Source organism: Acanthaster planci, linkage group LG07, assembly GCF_054643075.1.
Source record: "Acanthaster planci isolate LZ-2023a linkage group LG07, COTS_SCS, whole genome shotgun sequence".
Lineage (NCBI taxonomy): Eukaryota > Metazoa > Echinodermata > Asteroidea > Valvatida > Acanthasteridae > Acanthaster > Acanthaster planci.
The window spans coordinates 7047106-7068530 of NC_141783.1; the positions used below are offsets into that span (position 1 = coordinate 7047106).

The 21425-nt window shown below is 37.3% G+C and overlaps 1 protein-coding gene across 4 annotated transcripts in view; it reads right to left on the reverse strand.

The window, feature by feature from the left end:
* ankfn1 (ankyrin repeat and fibronectin type III domain containing 1) overlaps positions 1-21425 on the reverse strand; it is a 118640-nt gene that overhangs the window by 50921 nt on the left and 46294 nt on the right. For 2 of the 4 annotated variants that reach the window (XM_022233607.2, XM_022233605.2), the window contains one exon: positions 877-1059. The exons of 1 other annotated variant lie outside the window; for it this stretch is intronic. In XM_022233607.2, coding sequence (XP_022089299.2) covers positions 877-1059 — 183 coding nt within the window. Of the gene's footprint in view, positions 1-876; positions 1060-8740; positions 9143-21425 lie in introns of those variants that run through there. One more of the 4 variants, XM_022233610.2, reaches the window with a different exon arrangement.

Sequence of the window (21425 nt, forward strand, 5' to 3'; positions counted from 1 at the left end):
CCACTAATGAAAAGCCAATACCATGACAATGGTCAACACAAAGCCAGGAAATGTGCCAGTCTGTGCTGGAAGTTTCAAACGTCACGTGCAATGAATCACACTTTTATAAAAAAGGGTTCTCCAGATGTCAGAGATGAGTTTTGCATATGTGGTACTAATAATGTCATGGTCAGAAATTTCTAACTACAAGGAAAGAAAAGGAATGCCCATTCCATGCATATCACTGATCCTTGAAATACATGTATCACAGTTTGTTTGGTTCTTGATTAGCCCTACCCTCCTTGCTCCTTCAAAATCCATCAGGTGGTTTTGGAAACTTTTGCAGGATTTCAAGGTGGCATCTGCAGATCCCGTCCACCATTACTTTAAAGTGGGCTTGATGCCCTGACTAAGTTCAACAAAGAATATGCTGCAGCATGCAACTGCCCTGCACAATGAAAGATCATGGACAAGAAGCTGCCCAATTAGTGTTTCCAGATTTCTGGACTGTGCCATCACACAATTACCAAACAAGGCGAAAGTTTGAGACCTTTACTCAACATGGTCTTTGCTAAGCTGTATGCTAATAATAAAAAGTATAAAAACCAAAGGGTAGGCTACAGAGCTATGGAGGAATGTGGGTTTGAAAGGCCAATTGCAGTGTAACATTAATTTCCATTTTTCTACCTTAACTATTTGAGCTGATAGATTCATTTTCTGCCATTTGACACTTCAAAAAACAAACAAGATTCAACTCTTATGGTAAACTCGTACTGGACAAAGCCAGCTTTACACGTCCAAACCTATCGTTTAACATACATCAAAGCACAATGACAACAGCTACAGGTATACATAAAAGTACACAGCTACTTCGCACATGACTTCTTACACCCTTACCTTTAGAGATGTCATGGAGGAATCGGGCATTCCTCCTAATGACCTTCTTAAAGGCAGTCAGCCAGCGTTCATGTACTGATGCCTTCATCACGTTGACTTCTTTGGGGGTGTACATGTTTGAGACCTTATTGTCAGGGAACCGGTGAGCATGGGCAGGTGAATTCAGATGATTTTTTGAACACGCTGTGACAATCAGATGCAACAAATGACATCTTGGAAAAATCTCATTGCTTTATATAAACTATTAATACAATAAAAGGACCACTGATGATCCAATTATTTATTTATGTTCGGGGGAAGGCAGAATCTCCAAGCAGAAGTAGAGGCAAACCACATGATAACATCATTCACATTTTCAAGGTTTAAGTAATCCGTAAGATGAGATGATTTGGTCAAGTGTTACTTGCCATTTCTGATCACTGTTTGATTTGGGAAGGGGGATCTTTACTTGCCAATGCTTTTCATATTTGTCTGGGTCTCTATGAGAAAAAGATGAATATTTCTATTTTTTTTTTTTTACAGTTTTGCAGTTCACCACCTGATCTGGAGACAATATCTCTTTTCCAATTGACAGCTATTACACGTACCTGAACTCAACAAAGTGGTTTTCAGTGTCCTTTGTTTCAATTGTGACAATAATGCTTAGTTTAATGCTTGATTGTTTGTGTTCCATGTTGGGCCTTTTGAGCATTTCAAAATGCTTAATGTGTATTATGCCTGAGAGACATTTTGTCAAGTTATCAGTCTTCCCCTGGTCAAAGCATGGAGGCAGGAAAAGTAAGAGTCCAAAGGCTAAAAATATCACGTATGCCATCTCATGTTAACGAGGTAAAAGACGGCGTTTGACTTCCTTCTTTATACAAGGTTTTCGTATGTGTGGACCAAGCTGTGGGAACATTTCCCTCTCCCCATAACGTTTTCAGTCCCCACAAAACAGGTGAAATATCACATGCTTGTCCCCACACATCAATGGAACAGGTATGTGTGTAAGCCTAAACAATGTGCACGGTTGATTTGCACCTAATAAACTATCGGATGATTAAAAATGTCTTGTCTACCATACCTTTTCTTTTAATTATATGTCAGGGTTTCCCAAGATATAATTTATGCACTTTGGAACAATCATTATGTATATATAAACTCATATTTAACATCTACTCTGTGCTGTATCAATATGCACTGAACATTGTTTTGTATTGTTTTGTGAAGGCATGAAAATAATAAGTTAACTTCAATAGTACAACTCTCCACGGCAGAGACCCCCCCTTTCACAGCACAGTGGGGTGCAATACACCCAGAAAACTCCTCCATTTCACAGCACAGTGGGGTGCAAAACACCCGGAAGGCTCCCCCCATTTCACAGCACAGTGGGGTGCAAAACACCTGGAAGACTCCCTCATGCATACATGACGTCAATGTTATTAATCTTTTTCAACCCTCACAAGCATAATATTTTGATGGACATAAATACACTGAGTGTTAGGGTGTATAATTCAACAAGGTTGAGCAATAACGCATGTTTGTTTACGATAACTCTTCCGATAATTCAAGTATTGTTCAAATGTTGTACTGTGGCTTGAAGCACAAGTATAAGGAGTACCTGTTTTGAATGCACAAATAATCTGCTTAAATTAGATGTAAGCCCTTGATAGCAAAACAGGTTATAAAGGATCATTAACTACATTATAAATTGGAAAAAACCAACGATTTCAATGTAATGTTTATGATAATCTAATTCTTTATAATACCGGTACCTGACTGTTAAACGCTTTTGATCTTAAGTTGGTCAAGTGCAATGTGCTGTATTTATGAATAGCATGGCAGAGTTGACTTTCTCACGTGACCACGTGAACAAGTGCCATCAATGAGAGACAAGTGCCCACAGTTAGCTCGCATCACCACTCCGTAAAATTCCACGTCCACACATGAACGTGTAAGACATGTGAACATTCCCCATTATTTTGTGGTAGCGACAATGTGAAACCTCAGGTCTGATGAGAAACTGTTGATTTTTCATGCTTGGCCCTCCAGCCAACTCAGTGCTAATGATGCATGTTTGCACTTGTCACTATGGCTTGATGACAGAGGGAAGAGGTGAGACCTTTGGGGCTCCACTGCAATGCTAGTTTGGGTCGCCGTGGCGGAAATTAGGTTGGTAATGCCACAGTGTGGTTTAAATGTTGGTGATTACAACCCTTAAGTTCAAACAGAACAAATGTCAGGATCCAATTTAGAGGTCTAGGGGAAAGTTAAGGGCAAGATGATGATGGCGTCTCACAGATGTTGAAATGATGATTGAAATCAGCAAATAAAGCAGGAAGAAAGAAATGCTGAATTATATCACTCTTCACATTAATCTATGCTGAGCAGGCCCATGCAGACAAAAGAAATGTTTATAGGAAAGAGTTTGTGCTGCTCGGTACTCGGGCATATTCATCATCTATGAAGAACTACAGATAAAAAAGTGTCCTCAAGAAAAATTTCTTTCAGCCATAAACGGTATCACACATCTCCACCCTAGCAATTTTCTCAGTTTAAATTGAAAGTCTAGAAAGAAACAGTTGTAGCAGAAAAAAATACCAGAAAGTACTTTTAAAAAATTTAATGCAAGTTGCAACAATTTAACGGGCAGACTAGCCCAAGAAAACACTGAAGCTGCTGTAGGACGCCCTCTATTTCTTAAGCACTGCACAGATTAATCACTTGATACTGATGGGCTTCATAAAGGGAGCCCTCTTGTGACATTGACAGAGAAAAAAATATATGGTGCATGACTACAGTAGGCCTGCCAGAAGTTAATTTTTCAAAGAAGTTTCATCTCAGGATTTGGGTACAAAATTTCAGCATTTCACAATACACTTAGATTTCACTTTGACTTTGAAGAGAAGTTTCTAAATTTTATTCTTTCAACTCTTTCTACTCAATGATGGTTTAATTACGTGCACAGGTATTCTCATTTCTTAGCCACTCCTTGTTTACAACTGTATACTTTACTGTTTGGAATTGATTTCAAAAAGGAAATACTTTTTAAAATTGCAATGGCAATTCAGTTTTTCTTTGTAAAAGTGATAATGCAACGAGAGAAAACTGAAGTTAGACTGAGGATGTTTTTGGAATATTTAAATCTTAAGTGGCGACTTTTGAGATGCTGAGTCCTTTTCTCGTGTTTGTGTCAAGTTTTTGTGCTCAAAATGGCAGAAAACAGAAAAAGACCATTGTGTATGCCAACTACCAGTAATCTCAAAAGTCTGCTTCACCTGCCTTACGCTAAGCACAGATTTTAATGTGCCTTTGTATGATTATATATGTATAGGGACAATTTCAAAGTCACATAATTATTTTCTATCGTTAAAAAGAGCACTAAACCATCTTTACTTGGTCACCTGTATATGTAGTTCATTTCGGGCCAAATGTTTCTTTTATAGAGTAAATGTCTAATTCTAAATTTGTTTTTGTTGACTATTTATGGGTTCACCAAGACCTATTAGCTGCAAATAGAAACCACACTTCACGTGGACCCGACTGCTACACGTAACTTCTGTGTGGCATTTCATTACAGGTTCACTGACTAATTACTTAGATATCACAGCTTTTTATGCAATACTTTAAGGGCAAACGACTAACCATGAAATCTGTTTAAATGCACAGACACTTCCAGCACGTTTTCTGCCACGTGTTTCACGTGTTTGATCCGCATCCATGCACAATACACACCTTTCCCTTCAAGTTCAAGGAGCTTTTTTTAATTGCTGTAGTCAAAGATTTTACACAATTACATACCACATTTGTAATATCAGCATGTTGGCTTCTTTAAAGTTTATAGTTGTTTTCCTTTTTTGCGAGACCTTTTGTGCCTCATATTACACCTATCTTTGCATTTTGGCTTTGTGCTGCTTACCGGAAAGCTATCTAATGAAGTTAAACTCACACTGTGTCACATCATAAACTACATGTATATGATCTTCAGACTGTACTTCTGTGCAGTTCATTGTGCGCTGTGACATCCAATCCATCAAAAGGATTTTACTGATCTTCATACATTTAACTGGTCTAAAAGAAACATTTTAGTAATTATAAAGGTTCCCCCCCCCAAGCAAAACTAACACTCTGGTAATGCCTGATACAACTGACATTAACTGTACATATACATTTCTCAGAATAGTGCTAGTTTAGACAGCAACATCAATACATATGAACACTACATATGATATACAATGCGTCAATGTTATTACACTAAAGTCATCCATCTCCCTCCCGCGTTCATCCTTTTTCAATACACAAGCCATATCCACCTGCTACTGATGCAAAGGAAAATAGTTAAATCTTTGCCACTAAAAAGAGAGGTCTGTGGTGGTCTCTGATCCTGCTTGAATGTACGTGTATTAAGCACACGAATAATACTAACACTTCCATAATTTAGTGAAAAGAAGCATGCACAATATTTCCATCCTCTAAACTTCATTCACTTGAGAAATTTATTTGCTTTATGGTTTGTACTTTCTTACAATATCTTTCAGAATAGGTGCCAACTTTAGTCCCCTGGTAAAACTTGTTTCAGAGCAAAAACACCTTAAAAAATCCAAGTAAAGAAGACAACAGTCTAAAGCACTCCTCATTTCAGTCAAAGGATATGGTATACATCCCTGATTCAAATGAGTCAATATTTTGCAGGAACTGTGGGCCAAGAGGTGTCGAAATAAAGCCTTCAAGATATCCACTTACCGATTGGACTAGAACAACATGTGTTTGATTTCCTCAATTTAGATTTTATCTGTTATGGCAGGGAACACAGATTACATTAAAAGAGGTTTAGGTTCTCAATTTGAACATCCAGACTTTGATTGTCAAAGCACCTTGCAGATACTACCAGGCAAAGACAAAGACTGTGCAAATCAGTGCTGTTAACACTGCAATAGTACAAACCAGGGTCACCAACTTACATCTATCTTCAGAACTCTTAATAAAGCATCAGCGCATGAGCATACATTCAGTTTGCAGCATGGGTGAGTTCAAAGACATACATGTAATTTTAGCTGATGTGTTTTGTACAACTGCTTCGAAACTGACTGTGTATCACAAAATACTCTAACTACATGTACACAAACAAATCCATTCCTGCTAAATATTTTGCAAACTAAATTTTGAACCCTGGATTATCAAGAGTTCGCATTAATTTGGTTGTCATTGGATTTTTTTCCCAACCTAGTTGTTACTTTTTTTGAATTTTTAAAGCCCTTTTATAAGGATATTTTCTCAGGGAAAGGAATATTATTCTTAGCATTTTTTTTTTTGTTTCAGCTATTTTGCAATCCTTACGATATTTTTAGTTATAGATATAGTTACGATATTTGTGAGTACTGTTTTCTTCTTTCTTATCAGACTTAGCAAGTCGTACAACAGAAAGTTGGAATTGATTTTTCAATACTACTTTGTAACTCATTTCCCAACCACGCCACTTACCCCACTACATGTATATTCATTTTGTCAGTAAAAGAAATCACATGCTGCACACAGTATACTATACTGTACTGTACTTTACTGCTCCATGATTATCTGTAGCATATTCAATAAAAACTAACAGGGTCTGATCAGCTCCGGCATTCCTCGATTTCATTTTATTAGTCGTTTTGGCTTTTGTGGGTATTTGTTTGTACATGTATGTTTTGGGGGTTTTCTCTTGTCCAGTGCTTGTTTCTTATGGACTAAAATTTGGACGTGTTTAAGGTCCTCAAATATTTAATTTAAAAAGCAACCGAGGTTACTTCAGTCATTCCGTCAGGAATGCAACCTAATAAAATGAGTGAGCAGTCCACCAAGGACCTTTTCATTTTCTTTTTGTGTTTTCTGCATTTATTTTAAGAAAGGACAGGGAGATTCAGGTCCTTAATTATTCAACATGCCATGGGAATTTAATCTCAATTCTTTTCTCTTTGTTACTTTCAACATGGCACATATTTGATCAACAGCAGGGAGAGTTGCACATAAATTTTCCAGACTTGCTCCAGGGAATAAAATTTCATCACATATACATGTGATGGTGCACAGTATATTGATTTCACATCCAGGTCAATAACCTGTATTAGCTGCACGCTAAAGTATATCACTGTACAGGATGTATGACTGTACTTGCAAGCTCTGTCCAGCAATGTTTCTCAAACTACATACCAAAACTGATCCAAAAAGGTATGAACTTGTATATTTGTTTTTCAAAAGAATGAGGTCTTGTTATAGACTCGCTATATCATGGACGGAAATCCTGTTTAATTTCAAGTTAACACTGTGAATTGGTAAAGAAAATTTAGTGAAATGAGTGAGCCAGTTCAGTATTGGAAAAAAGCAAGATCATTCGGGAACAAAGCACATGCACGTGTTCACGTATGGCAGCATTGAGGGGAGACCTAGCATGTGCATCCGAACGATCTCAGACACGCATCATTTGCGGCATGCAATGTTGGACTTCAACTTTCACATTCACACTCACATTTCACAACACGTGAAAATCTTTTCCCATTTGGGAGAAATTCTGTAAAAAAAATTCCCACTCTAGGCAAATCTATGAAAATCTTTTCCCATTTGTGGGAATTTCTATGAAACTTTTCCCCACTTGTGGGAAAATATGTAACAATCTTTTCCCACTTTGGGAAAGCTTTTCACATTTTGTGAAATGAACATGAATCCCCTAGGAAGAGAGAAATAGTGAAGAGAATTTCCCATTCCCAGGTTAACTTTCAATTCCAATGTACTGTATTGTATTTACATGCATGTGCCTCAGTTTGCCTAATTTATCTGAAAGCAGGTAACATTCCAAGTAAGATATCAAGAGTCATGAGTAAAGTTCTTTTGTAGAACATATATCAAATCAAGCATTGCTCACATCATACACCTTATGACAACCAGCACGTTCATTGCTCTCTCTGGGATTTTTTATTAGTTTCCAGCCCTCCTGTCTTCCCTTCATCCTCATAAACAAACACCTCAGAATTTCAAAATAGGAATCGGTAGTCTAAAATTGCATGAATATTTGATATGATTTGAGTATGCATGAGTATGTCTTTATTTTGGGATGTCTTATTTGTGGACCAAGTAGAAACTCTACAATAGGAACGAATTACCCATTTGTGTCCAGCAGGGCCATTCTGAGGCAAGAATTTGGCTTGCCATGGGCAAAAAGGAAACATTAACCCAGACAAGAAATCAAAAGCATTGGCAAATGTGTTCACTGATTTGGCAAAATTAATCAACACATACATGTTTGACTCACTAATCTACACAAGGTCACTGTCATCATTCTTCGAAAGAATTCTTCAAACAATGACATTCATCGATCCACTTGTTTTGTCTGAAGTTTTCCTGTGACTGGCAAATACACATGCCCATACCTACATGAAGGGCGAGGGGCAATACTTCCCACAACTTTAAAATCTGCAGTAGAATTGCCTTCCCATTAGAAACAAGTTTCAGTAATGATTCTGTCACCCCTATGACTAATGGGAATGAAATGTAGTCTTTATGATTTGCCAAAATTATTCAATGGGTTTCACAATGTGGGTTGACCATGAACTTTTTTCCAATTTAAAACATCAATCAAAAACTGATTCATCCAACAGATCCTGACACTACAGTAATAAATGTTCTTCCAATTTTAATATGGTTTGGCACACACCCTATGGAGTTAGGGCTTAACTTATCCAGCAGCTTATTTGTGATAGTATCCTCAGTATGTGTCACAATAACCACAAAAACACTTGCAACACAGTCAAATAAATAATAGCTGGAGAAAATGGAATGATGAAAAGATCAGAAAAAAACACAAATATTGTTTGGGATATTAATGTAAGACTGTAAATTAGTGAAAATCACTTACAGTTCATCTGCTGCAATGTTTTTCAAATCAATTTCAGTCAAACCAAAACTTCTGGGTCTTGCTACAAAGTTTTGATTGAAGCTTTTCAGAAGTTGTTGTGGAGTCACACAGAGATCTTCCGTGTCAAAGAAAGACTGTATGAATGTCCTCCAAGCTAGAAACAGTCAGAAGGCACATCAAAAGAGCACTGAACTTCTACAAGGTGCCAGTTGATCAATATCTTTGGCTGGTTTGAAACTGAACATACATACAGCATGCCGCTGATAGCGTTAAATCTTCTTGGATCCCACTGTGTGAATGCAGCTGGTCTGCAAGTACATTTACATCATTTCTGCGTCTGTGGCAACGATATAAATTTGTCAGTACCACTTGCAGCAGCAAGCAAACTACATAACCCAATCATTACACGTGCAGACCAGGTGATTCACAAGCGCTGTCACATCAATGATGTCAGTGAACCATGATACATCATACATGACCTTCATGAATATGCACAGTCACTGATCCCATGGTGGCCAATGCCAAAGCAAGGATCTCACACACATGGAAACTTCAGCTGAATCATCACACCACAACTATATTAAAAGACACTGATGTTTATTCAGGAGCTGCTGCTTGTGCCAACCAATCACACACAGCCTGTCTGAGTGATGAACAGGTCCAATGAGTCTCAACCTCTTGCAGTAAACAGGATGTATTCACAGAGTCACAGAGTCACGCAGCAAATTTCCACAAGATGAAACAGACCACTCAAAGAGAGACGTAAATTGCACTCAAGCTGCTGAACGACTCAGGCATTCTGTGTTATTTTCCATTACTGTAGATATACGTCACTACTGCCCCCTTTTGACAGCTTAATCTAATTACTTTGTATACTTCAGCAATAAACAGCATCAAATAACGTTCTCTTTAAAATGAACTTCCACTTTTTTAGAAAACGAAGCCGTAGAATTTCATATCATTCAACATCCTATGTTGCAAAAATTTGCAATAAATTCTTGATACAGGTACATGCACATGTAATTTAGCAAGCTTCTTCAAAAACCCAATCACACCGAACGACGATTTTGTTAAGTTCACAATGAATACTTAGATAAGGCTTTCCACTGCAGTAAAATTGTCAAAACACCTCTTGATAATTGTAAAAGCTGTCAAACTAAGCTGCAAAAGTCAGGTCAGTTAAGACAAAAATCACAGCCAATAAAACACCCAACTTACTGCCCATCAGTTTTACATTACCAATACCAACCTACACATGTACCGGTAGGTTCAATGTTTGACGTATGACCTCACAAGTGTTGGTTATCCGTGTACACAGGTGCATCCCCCGAACAAATTGCATTCACTTCCAAGAAATGAATGGCATTGGCCCCCCTTTCCTCACCATGATTTCTGGCAAAAACAGAATTACACAATTAATACAGAGAAAAGTTAATCATGCCGCATCACGCATGGACAGGAAGGTGCTGTTTGATGTGTCTTGGGTTTTGAGAAATGAAAAATACCAGTACCGTGCCAGAAGAGAAGTTCCAGACAATATTTCCAGCCTATCCAACTCAGTCAGCACTGTTAAATTTGGAATGAGTACAAAAGATGTGTCTGAGTCTATGTAAGTGATCATGAAAAACAAAGGGGCCAACCATTACAGAAAAGAAGCTTTTAGCTGATACATTACAGACACTGTATTTAGATCAACACCCCACTTTTATTACATAATCAAAAAATTTTCCCTAATTAAATCTTGTGAATTTCTACACCTGTAGATGGTACTAATTGTTCATTTTCAACAGGTTACTTTTATAAAAGTCGCATGAGTGACAAAGTTATAATGCTAATTGGAAAGAAATGAAAGGCCTCTGAAGTGCTGCATCTTTAATAGCTACAAACTTGATCCATCATCCCCTTCAAATTCCAACCACACTCTGTTTTCAACTCAAAGACTACAAGATATTTTGCACTTTGGATCACTCTTTCCGTGTTCCAAAGATGAATCCAGAAAATCCCAAACAACTCTTGTGATGACCAAGAGGACCATCAAGACATGCAATCACTGAAACATCAAAACAAGTCTTAATTGAGATGTCCAAGAACACTTGTGTGAGTTCCTGTTTTGTGAAGTGCTAGAGACCTCCGCTGGTGATTTTTTTGGCTCAGCACGCATACATTAGTAACAATTAGGCTTATAAAATTCACCAAGTACTGTACATGTAGTTGAAGGCTTGCAGCAACAGTTTTTGTCACAGTGCGTACTGCTGCTGTTACGACTCCACACAAACAAGTGCACTGCATCTTCCAAACTGTTCTGTAGCTCCATCCCTGTATTTGAATTATAAATCTCATCCATGCATTTGCTTAAATCAATAAACATTGCAAATGTCTACATCATGGAATCACCCACGCACATGCGTCAAGCAATTTTGCCGCTGCTACTGGGCAGTGGCATAAGTACTTGTACGTGTATATGCCTGTGTTTGTAAATGCTTAATTAATAACATCTGGACTTCCTTTATTGTGGTAACCACCTGTCCTCACCCAGTGCAAAAATAAACACAAGTATTTCTAATTGATGGACTGTGTCTAGGAGATTAGAATTTTAGAGAAGAAATTGAGTGTGATGTCAGGAGCAAGTGAAATCCTTATCAAATTAAAATCACAGTGGCTACACCCCTGCCATCATTTCTTTTTACCTTTAAGTGAAATCTAGACAACAACCTATGTACCCAGTATACTGATTGAAAATTAATTACATGTTTTATTTATAACTGATGAGAGAAGTACAACAAATGTTTATCAGAGGCCCGTTTTCCAAACTAGACACATGTCCTGGGCCATGACGAAACCTGTACTTCAGCAAAGGATCACTTTAAAGGATATTAGACATCAAAAGGATGGTGACAATATGTGATGGAACAAATTGGCTCAATATGATGAAGGCTGATAACCTACATGTAGACCTACAGGTATGTGAACATGTACTTGTCAAGAGTAAAGCCTGGCCCTTTAGTTGGGTACTTTTGCGCATACAGGGTGTCGCATGTGTACAGATACAAAATATCATCTTAACTTGTCAATATCAAAAGTTATGTTCAAGAAAGAGTATCTTGGGATGGAATGGGATGTAATGAAATCTTCAAGGAGTGTCTAGGAGAATATTACCATGCAGAAAAACACCATTTACATCAATCATTGACCATGTACTCACACATTTAGTACATGTACATTATGCAATTTCACCAAATCTACATGTATCTGGTAAAAATGCAACAAAAAATGGTACCTGATGGTTAAGATCAAAACCTATCATTCAACCTTCTACCCTTGCCTCTTTCCAACTGTTTGTTACCATGGTTTTACTGCTTCCAAGTTTTACCAGTTCTGGATAGGCACAGCAGCCATTGTCTGTTTTTCACTTTATTGTTTGCTTTTAGCATTGGGAAAAGGGTTTTCCACCATCTGGTCCCTCGGGGCTCAGTCTGGACAGACCTGTACTAGTGTCCTTAATTATTACTAATCAGCACATGAATAAATTTACTCTCTGCTCCAGGCTACTTTGGCAATCAGAAAGCTACAATTCACGTTGCTGTTCGTGTAAACCAGCAAACAAGCTCGGGCTGATTCCATTACAGACCTGCTGATACAGACCTGCTGATCAGCAGGTAAAGTTATGCCAACTACAGCAGATGTATTTTGTACAATGAAGTATATTTCATTACTTAGACAAACTACCATTAATTTGCACAGCTTCTGGTATTGCTCCTGCACATTTCCTCCAGTAACACAATCAGATACATTGGGAAACTATAATGCATGTTGAACTACATGTACAAAAAAGGCTGGGGGTTTACTGTTAGTACCATCCTGCACAGAATCTACTTAAATTTCTTTGTAAAGAAATGATTAGGTATTTCGAGCATCATCAAACTGGGGTCAGAATATCTGTCGCTCTGAAACCTCAAAATATGAAATCCTTTTAAGTTTACATGCATCTTCAGACAATACATATTAGAAGAAGTATTACAAAACGAAACAACCACACCAACAAACTATTATATTCATCAAAGAATCTCCATGCCTACACACATTTTTCATCCCAAAATATTCAACATGAACACATTCAGCAGTTCCAAGTATAATGACACCAGCTTCACATCATTAGCAGATGCCATTCTGCGATCTGACAGATTACATACATTGTAACTTCACTTAATTTTAGACAAATCCATACTTGACAGTTGGCAGTGTGAAATCATGTCATGACATATAAATATGCTGATGATGCTATGAAGACAGAATGCTAGTACATGTGCGTAATCTAACCACACTTACGTCAACTGAGGTAATTTAATCATGTGAGGTTAGGAAGCATAGTAAACTTTTTAAAGTCAAAACAATAAAATGATGCAACACTTGGGGTCAGAAAGATTGGTGCAGGAATTCTTGGTTTGTAAAGGTTCTCAACTGTATTATTTTTGCCCTTAACCCTTGTAGTCCTCAATTCTTCTTCTGCTGGAAAATTAAGGACTGGTGTGGTTAAAGAATCTGGTTGAATTAGTACAAAACTCATTTTCAATTCATCTTTCATCATGGTTTTCAACCTGATCAATGAAATAGCTTTGAACATGTGTGTTAAAGAAAAAGAACTACTCAAAAAAACAACTAATGCATTGTTACCAGGCAGGGACTGATGAAGAAATTATATATTGCAAACGGAGTAAATATACTCTGCTGAACTACAATTATGCATTGTCATAAGTAATGGTTGAGTAATACAAACTTGGTATCAAAACTAGTCATAAATGTCAAAAATAGATAATATGGTAAAGATGCATACAGTGCAGTAGCATTTCCATTTGTTCTGTACAGCTACAAATTAAATCCTTTCAACATTCAGTGCACTGTGCCTACATGTACTTAGGAATAATTTGATAAAACTGTCAAGGATGCTAAGATGAATTGTAAAGGCTGGATTACACCTCATCAGAGACTGGAAGCAAAGTGAATGTTATGACGTCAAAACTTGCGTGACAGTGTGTCATTCACTGCTCTCAAGTGTAGATGTGCACACTGTAATTTGCTCTCTATTGAAATCTACACAGGCAGTAGACTTGTTTTTTTTTTCAGACTTGTACAGACTAAAGGAAGGTAAAGTGTAACTTTGGCTTATTTGTGTACTCTAACACAAACTCATTCATATGAAGGACTCGCCTGTAACTCTGACACTTGATTAGTGGACATACATGTAATAATGAACTAATGGCATTTGTAAATGCATGTATACCTCTGTACTGATGATGTCGCAATTTCTGTGCTTTCCTATCAGAGCCAGGTGGGGATGATGAATTTCAAGCTCCACAAAGGAAAATATGCACATTTAAATACCTGTACATTTGTGTGTACATGTACAGTACATACAAAGTGTGAGTTGTTGGAAAACCAACAAAGTACAAAAAAGGAAACCACAACATGTTTGGACACTGTCATGATGTACATTCTAACCATGCAGCTATACATGTACTCATCAGCTGCATTTCTTGCAATACTGAATATGTTAATCCTTCTTCGGTATCAAATTTGCCAATACATGACCTACCCATAAAGCACTCTGTAGACAACATTATTACTTCCAAATGTTCCAATCACACCTGATATGCAGCAGTTTTCATATTTAAAATTCCAATGTAATGTAGTTTCAAAGATCCCCCAAGGCAATGGGAGTAATGATAGGGCCATACATATGCAACAAAAATAACCTGAAGAATGTTTGGGGAAAAAATCACTCCCAGTTGGACATGACTCAAAATATTAAAGTTAAGCTCACGCCTGGTATGGGCTCCAGTGTGGCACTCCACGTGACTCCTGACATGCCAATGTGCTTAGATGAATGCCTTTAGAATACAAACCGCAATTGATACAAAAAAATCCTGACCACATTTCTGAGTGTTCACATAGACGAAACTAAACAGAGTAATGTCTAAATAATATAGTTCAGATGTGGTGTCTGACATTGTGCTTTTTTATCCATTCATTCAAGTTGTCATTTTTTTTGGGGGGGGGATTTGTCTGAAAACTGAAACATATTAACCAAGCTAATTAGACAGAAGAATGTCTATCTCAAACAGTATGTCTGTCTCTACAAATTAAGCAAGCCGATCATAATAGCCCTTTCAGAAAAATATTTCATATTCTTTTTAGAAGGACCTTTTTCTTTTATTTTTCTTAATCGGTGATTCCTTTATGCGTGAAGGTCATGTGTATTTGTCAAGATGCTGTCAACACAGCTCTTGTGAAGGTCTTGCCTGTCAAATGTGATAAACAAGCTGGGAAACAGTTGTAGTTTTCCTAGCTCTACCAAGTTAGAAAGGGATGACATCTGAGTTAATTTGATGACAGCACATGGTTGGTCCAAGCATCCAAAGTTTGCTTGAATCGGTGCAGACTGGGCATGCCAGAAACTCTGACCAAAAGTTAATTTCAATGGCATGATGATTTCATGGACAAGGACTGACTTTTGGAGCAGTATCAGTCAATTTGTGAGGTCTACATTTTTTTAATCAGGTTGGGGAGTCAAGTCGATTTGAAAAATTCTAAACTAAAATATTTCCTACACAAGGCAATGAACAACTGATTTTGGAAAAGTTATTTCATGTTGATGTCTTTTTGTTCTATTTTAAACAAGTTAAATTTGAACTCCACATTTGTTGAACAAGTTTGAGGGATTTTTTTCAACAAAGGTTTATCCCCAGGAAACAAAAGAAATGCAGAAACATTATGTTAAAAGATGCAAACAAGATGGAGAGGAAGATTATTTTTTTGTAAATAACCTCCTTCATATCTTATCCCATATGAAACTCTGTTTTCAGCCTGTCAAAATCAGTGAAATTTAATTTAAAAATTCCATATATGATTATAACCTTGGGAGCATTTGGAATGTTTGAAATAAATCAAGCCAGGGCATTTCAGAGAGGGAACATCAGTGAAACTTCTCGGGTAAACAATCCCAAATTTGACTGCAGTGCTAACAATGAAAGGGTGTGGACACAAGGCACAATCTGAATAACAAACAACATCTGCCGTGCCGACAAAAAATACTGTGCTTTGTGCTGCCTCATAACGTTGTATGTTCTTGAGTGTTTTTCTCCTGCAATTTATCAAGAATTTCTAATTTCTTGGTTGGCTGGGGTACTCAAGGAACTACCTGTAAGCATGTAGGGAATAAAAGATTTACGATAACCTCTAAAATCTCAATCTATTCATCTTATTGCACTCCTTGTCATCTTGCTCCTTGTTTCAGTAGGAGCAGGTGAATTTTCAGTCAAAAAGAATAAATTTTCACTCTTTGTAAATTAGAGACAAGCATGTCTGTGTTGGCACCTGCACAACTTTAAAAAGGCACACAGTAATGTGCACATGTGTAGGTGTACCAAACATAAATTGCACCAGATTACATTGTAAATATGCATAACTACAAACTGAGACATACTAACAGAGACAGACAACTTGGTTCATTACCTTTAAAGGTCCCATTACCGACATTCTGTCTGGTTTAAGAAAGGCACTGCATACCCTTTATTGACACCCACATATATGTATTGTTATAATGTAAGCTGACAGGTGTTACGCATTATTAACAAGAAAACAGCACAAACCTTTTCAATAAACAATTTAACATGCATGTAACCTGATACAAGTTTACTTGAGTAACACAGTAACCATGATCTTAAACAATACGATTCTATTATAAAAAGTCTTTTATTTCCTTTCAAAGTTCAGAGAATAACTTAATAATTAAAACTCTGCACTAATGTTTCATGTAATGTTTCCATACAAAGGGTAAATGATGTGCACACGTATGATATGTGCACGAACAGTGTGCAATGAAAGCAACTCTAAGTGGGGAACTAGAAATATCAATGTAACATTCAGGCACTGAGCTCTGACAACCATTACAGGAATTCCAAGACCAGGAAGAGGGAACACTTACAAAGATGTGAAATGGATCCAGTATGGATCAACTACAGAGCTACATGTATTTCCAGACATATAACCTCCTGTTTTTCCCATCTCAATAACTTTTATCACAGAATGCGAGGGTTGTCACCACATTGGTTGATTTATGAAGTGTTTAATGCACGGACAACATGGACAGTTTTCGACTAACGTACTGTACATGCACATGAGACATGAATGTGTGGTTGTGCACACATGTTGCCATGCTGTGAATATGATAAATGCAGACAATTTACTGCACGTTGAAGTGTTGTTTACTTGACAAATCCACCTAGCTTCATTGTTGAAGGCAAAGACACCAATTTGAAGTTAAATTTGCCAACCACTACTCTAATTCATGAAAAAACAATGCATGGGGGGGGGCATATTTGATTTGCAGATCGACCTCACCTGATGATTGTCCAGGCACTCGGGAATGTCTTGTCATCCACAGATTTTTTTGCTAGTCAAATTAAACAGCTGTACTTTTCGTGTTCAAAATGAGCAGCATTTTTCTTGATTTTTCTCAAATGTGAAAAATGAAACAAGTCAATAGAATGATACCCAATGTAAATAAGAACCCCCCCAAATAATCAATGTTGTTAAAAAAAATACAGACACACAAATGGCGTATACTACTTTTAACTCCCTTAATCCCTGCATGCAGAAGCATTCTTTAGCACAGACATTTTTAATTAGTGAGCATATTTGTACATGTACAACATTATGAAATAAGATGAAAAATTCTGAATGACGTACATTGAATGCGATGCACAAAGAGCAACTTTAAAAAATACATACATTCATACACGTTGTACACATACATGAATACATGTATGAATGAACATAAATGAATGTACATAAGAGCATTTTCTATCAGTAGTATGATGCATTTAAGAGCCTTCATCTGCTCTCGTTTACTGATTAAGCATTTAGGTCTTTAGCGTATTCACTTTTATTGATGCATCATTTTAGATTTCAGATGCAGATATGCAAATAGCCAAGTTGAACAAAATGTCAAGTTCCATAAGTCTGTGTGCAAACGTGGATGTGTCCAGCAGGCTTCAATTTACATGAGTTAGCACGCTAGTAATTTGAAACAGCTGTGTGGGATCAATCCCTTAAAATTTACATTTTCTAATGTGTAATCTCACCCAAAGTTTAACAAAAACTGTTTGAATATCATTATGCTGGAAAAGGATTAAACTTGGACATCTGCATTCAGATATTTGATAAAAAGAAAGCTAACTCAATAAATGATAAACCCTCTTTCATCTGTCAACTGGTTGATCCGTCCAGAGCCTACTCACACAGTGTTGAACTAGATATCACATGAATCATTCTGTCATCCTCTTGATGCATTCCTGGAAGGAGACACCATGTTTCCAGCAAAATTACCAGCAAACGGCAAAGAGGAGGACTTTGTCCCCAGTACTGCTGATCAATCATTTCATAAAATGACTACGCTGCACTTTCATGGTGGACAGGCGCACATATATTTCTTATTTCACAATAATATTCTCTTTGGTCTCTTACAATCATTTGCTGAATATGCATTATGATCATATCATGGTTTACCTGTGTGTCTTTATTCAATAATATGGTACATGTACGTGAAATGGTTCATTTAGAGACCTACTAGCTTTCTTTTGAAAATTAACTTCTGCAATGCAAATTCTGGGGAAATCAAGCCTTTGGCTTTGCAAGATGGAGGACTGCAAAGTCCAGCCATTTGCTCTCTCATCACATGTACATGTAGGCCTTGGTGTCCAAAAGAAGTACAAGGGATGACTCACTGGCTTTAGAAAAATAGATAGTGATGGATTTGGGAGATTCGGGAGGCTTCTAAAGTGGACAGATTCAAGGACTTTGGAGTTAATGAGAGACTATTTGCTTGTGTAATCAAATAACCAAGCACAAGTATGCCGAGCTATTTCAAGTTGGGCTACTTAGCAAAAAATTGGCCTACATGTATGTCAAATTTTAGGAAAGCTGATTTACTATGCTTACCTCTTTTCAAATACTTTTAACTGGGCTTCTTTTTTTTTTTTGGTACTTTCACAGAAACCTACAGCACCTCAAACTCTTGCAGCAACTCTTGTAAAACTTCATGTTTAAAATTAGTTTTTCAGCTTTTTCATTGTCTTTTTATAGGTCCAATATGTTCTGAAGGTAATGTGCGGTTAGACTATGTTGAAGGGACAATTTCCTTTGATAACAAAGTTTGAACCAAGTTGTCCACAACAACTTTTTTGGTCACTATAACATCTTTTTTTTCCCAACACATCCCAATAACCTGGCAAAACAAGTATATGTACATGTATGCGCATGTGCAGGTGTGTTGTGTACTACAACTAGTATGATTGTCAGGATACCAAGGAAACCTTGTCTTCCTTCCATCTCAAGTCTACATTTGTTGAAACCATTTTATGAAGATGATTGGACAGTGTACCCTGACAGAAGCTTTTACATGCACAGATTCTACACTAATATCAAAACACCCTTGCTGCCCCCGAAATTTCACACATTCTAAGCATCACCTACATACAAACATGGGGAATAAAAATAAGGAAGTTTTGTGTTTTCAGCAAGATAGCCAAAAGTAAAAGACAGATCAATTCTAATTGCCATGTAAATCAAGGCGGTTGGCAGCTTTTATTTTTAGCTGCAAACAGGATACTGTATGCTAATGCTTAGACTGACGTCAAGATTCATTCACATTCCACTCCCAGGAATAGGAACTAGTGGTTACATGTATGGGTTAACCTGCAGGGCAAGTTGAAACCACTGTATCACACTACCAGAAGATTAATACGGGCCAGAGACAGACGGCAAAAGTTCATATCAGGAGCTGTCTAAAAATCCAGATTAATTGGAAACAGCAAATTAACTGAGCGGAGAGAATTGCATGTAGATTAAAGCTGGGGGATTTTAAAGTGGCGAGGCAATAGAAAATAAACCGTTGTCAGAAGTACATATGCAAGGTCTTTCAACAGGTATCACACCAGTTGTGTACCTTTGTTTCCAAACCTCTGTCAGAATCACTGACTTTGACATTCTGTTTATACTGGTTAGGTTAAAAAAATTTAGAACATGTTCATCCACACATTAAATAAATACATTTATCTTGAAAGGGAAAAATCTGATAATATCTTGAATGAATTTGATGATAAATAAAAACTCAAATATGTCTGAACCACAAAATCAAACTTCTGCACCTACTAGATACAGAATGAGTGAAGACACCTCAGCGTACATGTATTTGAGCAGCACAGGACGCCTGTGCCTACCCAATGCAACTTTGAACGGGAAATTCTTATTTTTCTGTGCATAAGGTAGCTACTAGAACTAGGTCGACGGTGAGGCTTATACGAGTACGTACAACCCACTCCAACCTGAACTGTTTAGTAAACTCCAACATGGGGACAGGCACTGGGGCACTGCCTGTTTCCTGTTTTCCTATATTCAATCATATCTACAGATTACCTACCGTATTACCCCTCCCCTAAATTAGAACTGCTGTTATTACAAGAAATAAACACCTGCACAAAATGGGTTTTTTCCTCCATTACCAAAAAAATTTCTCCACAGGCCTAATGCAGGGCGCCCACAGAAAACCACAAATGATGTGCAGATGCATATTAATTCCATCAAGATTTACGGTTAAAACGTATATTTAATACTTTGAAAGATGTGCCAAACTTCACTCTAATGGCCTGGAAACAAAGCAGTACTAAACATCAAATGAAGTAATGATGTCAACTGAGTCATGTGACCTCACCCAGGGGAATTAAGTGTTGTCCTCTGGACAGTACAGGCTACTTTTAATGACTAGTGCAAGAGAAAAAAGCGGTGACATGCCCGCCTTTATGCTGTTGCAGGAGACAAAATGGCAGGGACAAATCACACTGATTCCTCCAACAAATTATCTCACTTGAAAACATTAAGTTGACCACAGATATTAATTCCTCCACATGCATTTGACACACATATTTAGAAATAAATGTACATGTACATGTAGGCTCTCCATACATGTACTTTGTTTGGAGAGCAAGGCTTGTGTGATTTGTAAATACATATACACATGTAGAAATTCACTTCTTTTGGTATCTGGACATCTGGTACAAAAATACCAAGCAAGAACTCAAGGTGCAAAGGAGAGCTGTATTAACATTGCATACCATTAAGAGGAGAGGTGGCATGCCCACACTGGTTCAAGTGTCCAAATAACACAATGAGGAACAATTTATTTTCAAGAGAATGTGCACAAACTGCGACAGCTTCATGTGAAAACAGCCCATCTCATCATGAACTTATGAATGACGCAGACATGGCATGAGAAGCATTATCAGTAAACCTAACCAAATTTTATACACCAGTGAGGTTTGTGCATGTAATTCAATAGTTAAAACTAGTCATCCTTCATCTTTAAGACACATACAATGTACATGTAGTTGATGTATCTGATACTGGCCAGCCAACCCTATCCCAGCTGGCTGGTCCAAGGGGTACATGTCATACATCTAAAAATAGTTAAGCACCAAATACATGTACATGTAGTCACGTATGTTTTCCCTTCAATGGCTTTCCAATAGCATCTACTTCCAACAGTATCTTAGCTCTATCTGCTCAATGAAAGAAGTCTTCAAAATCATCATTTTTACAATGTGTACATTTCTTAACACACAAGTGAACATCC